Source organism: Cyprinodon variegatus, unplaced genomic scaffold (genome assembly GCF_000732505.1).
Source record: "Cyprinodon variegatus isolate N-32 unplaced genomic scaffold, C_variegatus-1.0 Scaffold723, whole genome shotgun sequence".
NCBI classification, from domain to species: Eukaryota; Metazoa; Chordata; class Actinopteri; order Cyprinodontiformes; family Cyprinodontidae; genus Cyprinodon; species Cyprinodon variegatus.
In genome coordinates this window covers 195763-198260 of record NW_015151176.1, presented here as the reverse complement: position 1 = coordinate 198260, position 2498 = coordinate 195763, and the positions used below count along the sequence as shown (strand labels likewise).

The window sequence follows — 2498 nt, the reverse complement described above, 5'->3', positions numbered from 1 at the left end:
CAATCTGACTGGATGGTCTGGTGAACTGGAAAGTGCCTTGAGATGACACGTGTTGTGAATTGGAGCTATAGAAATAAACTGAAGTGGGACTGATTAGATCTCCTGAGGGTTTGCTATGCAGCTAGCATCACATATTTTAGCTCAACTTTGACCTTAAACCATCTTCTGTTTCCCTACAACCAGCTGTGAAGGCTGGGGGTAGGGGAGGGGGGACAGCTCCAACTCCATACAGCACCCACCCTTTTCAGCTGTTCCTGCAACTGTTCCCTCAGCGACTCGGGGCAGTTATGAAGCTGGCTCTTCAGCTCCGCATAGCCTTCCTGGAGCCTCTGCAGGGCCTGGCGCTCGGCCTCAACATTAGCCCTCTCCTAGAAAGACACGACACACCCACACAGGATGGATGGACGATTGGAGGAGAGAGAGAAACACACAGATCAAAATCCACACCATGCAAATACCACGCAGTTAGCTGTTAGCATCCCACATTCGTCAAACAGCCTCCTCGACCTGTGCAGCTAATTAAGGCTCACGCTAAACACGCTGCTGGGATCCTAAACCATCCAATCAGTTGTTAGTTAGCTCTGCCTAAAGCGTTAGCTGCACATAGCAGGAGCGTCACGGTAACGGAGTAAGAAGTTAAGCAGAAAAGAAAAAAACCTTCTCAATGTTTAGATTAAAGGCTTTCACAAACTTTCTATAACAAAAACCTCTAATATTTAATTATTTTACTGTGGATCGAAATCCACAGTAAACCACGATTACCGTAAATCCTCTAATATTGGCCTGTATTCTATTAGCGGCCAGGTCTCTAATAATGGCCGGACTCGTATATACAGGCCGGGGCTATAATTAGAACCAACGATGTTCCTGGGCAGTCCTCAAAAATTTGTGATAGTAACATACAAGTACCACAGGGGGGCAGTGTTTGCAAACGAGTCAAAGCCATTAGCATGGAAGGTCGCATCCTTACACAGAGGTCGTAGTGGCCTTACACAATCGCTCTGATCTGAAAGACGAATGTGATCACCGGTAGGTCTGGTGGTAACCAGGCAGCGTTAAAATGAAAAAATTTCGTTGGCCTTCGTTGTTCTGAATTTCCCTTGAAATATACGATACTGGTAGCCTACGTCCACTTAGCCTGCCTCAAATAAAAATTCGCTGTGATGGGGGAACAGTTTCCACAATTTTTTTTTTTTTTACTTTGTTTCGCAAGTCAGTTTGGCCAAGTTTCCATTCTGTCTTCTTTTTTTTTTTTTCGTATTGCTGTGCAGAAAAATTTCAGCAGCAGATGGTAACTGTACTTTTTCAATAAATGAACCTAATATTTTATAAGTTCAAAGAGACACAAAATCTGGTTTTTATTCGTTCCACTGGTAGTCTGTTTAAATTAAATAGAAATAGAGGCCTGCCTCTAATTCTGGCCTCCTTCCAATAATGGCCGGGACCAAGATGCACCTGAGTGAAATAAAGGCCCCATCCTATATTAGAGCATTTACGGTATTTTGCAAATCGATTACTTCTTTAAGATTCCTTAAAGAAGATGCTTTTATGAAATTAAACCACTTAAAGAGCTCTGGATACAACAGTTTTTTTTATATCTTAAATGCAAAATGTTTATATATGTTTTTGTGATTTTTATATAATTGCTGCTCTTATGCTACATTCAGATCGCAAGCAGCAAAAGCAGCTGGTTTACATGCAAAGTCAAAGGTTGACGTGCATCAAGGCGCAGCAAAAGGTTCTGAAGCGGCTGAAGCAGCGCCTCATGAGCTTCTGACGCACAGCGAAAGCAGCAGCTGCTAGAGTGGAAAAATTTGAACTTTTATTGCTCTTTGTATCACATCAAACAATCAGAGAAGCTGATCTGGGAGCTGGCAGGGAGACAGACACAGCGCTGCTGATGCAGAGCGCTATGATCACTCTTCTGAAACTGTTTATTAACGCCTAAATTAACTGAAAATAAACCTGTCGGTGAAATATGTTTGATTTTATTATTCTGGTTCCTGCAGTTTGGATTATGCACATGAAAAAAGCCTTCCAGCAGCCGCTACTGCTGCTGAAGGGGATTCCCAGTGACAGCGCACCGCCGGTATTTCTCCGACAGAGAAATAATATTTGAAGGCAGGATGGTAATCTGGATGAACTGACAGAACAGATTAAGTTTTCAGGTGGACTTTCTCACTTAAAAACTTTTTACCCACTGATCAGAGCAAATATAGCTGCCATGGTTACAGGCAAAGGAAGGATAGGGTAGCTCCGCCCATCGCGCATCAGACCCACTTTTCCACCGTGCAGCTGGAGCAGCAAAGATACTTCAGACGTGCGTCAGATCTAAACTAGTATAAACATAAAAACTAAAGGAACACCTGCGTTTTTGATGCTTCTGCTGCTTTCGGTCTGAACGTAGCATACGTGGGTCACTGTCAGCTAAAGGCATATATATATATATTTATATTAGAGATGGGACGATTTATGAAAACCGTCCGAACCGTTCGGTT

At 43.0% G+C, this 2498-nt stretch overlaps 1 protein-coding gene across 3 annotated transcripts in view; it reads right to left on the bottom strand.

The window, feature by feature from the left end:
• The window catches only part of phldb1 (pleckstrin homology-like domain, family B, member 1), a 51069-nt gene that overhangs the window by 26944 nt on the left and 21627 nt on the right, over positions 1-2498 (bottom strand). For all 3 annotated transcript variants that reach the window (XM_015395059.1, XM_015395060.1, XM_015395061.1), the window contains exon 6: positions 240-368. In XM_015395059.1, the coding sequence (XP_015250545.1) occupies positions 240-368 (129 nt within the window). The remainder of the gene's footprint in view (positions 1-239; positions 369-2498) is intronic.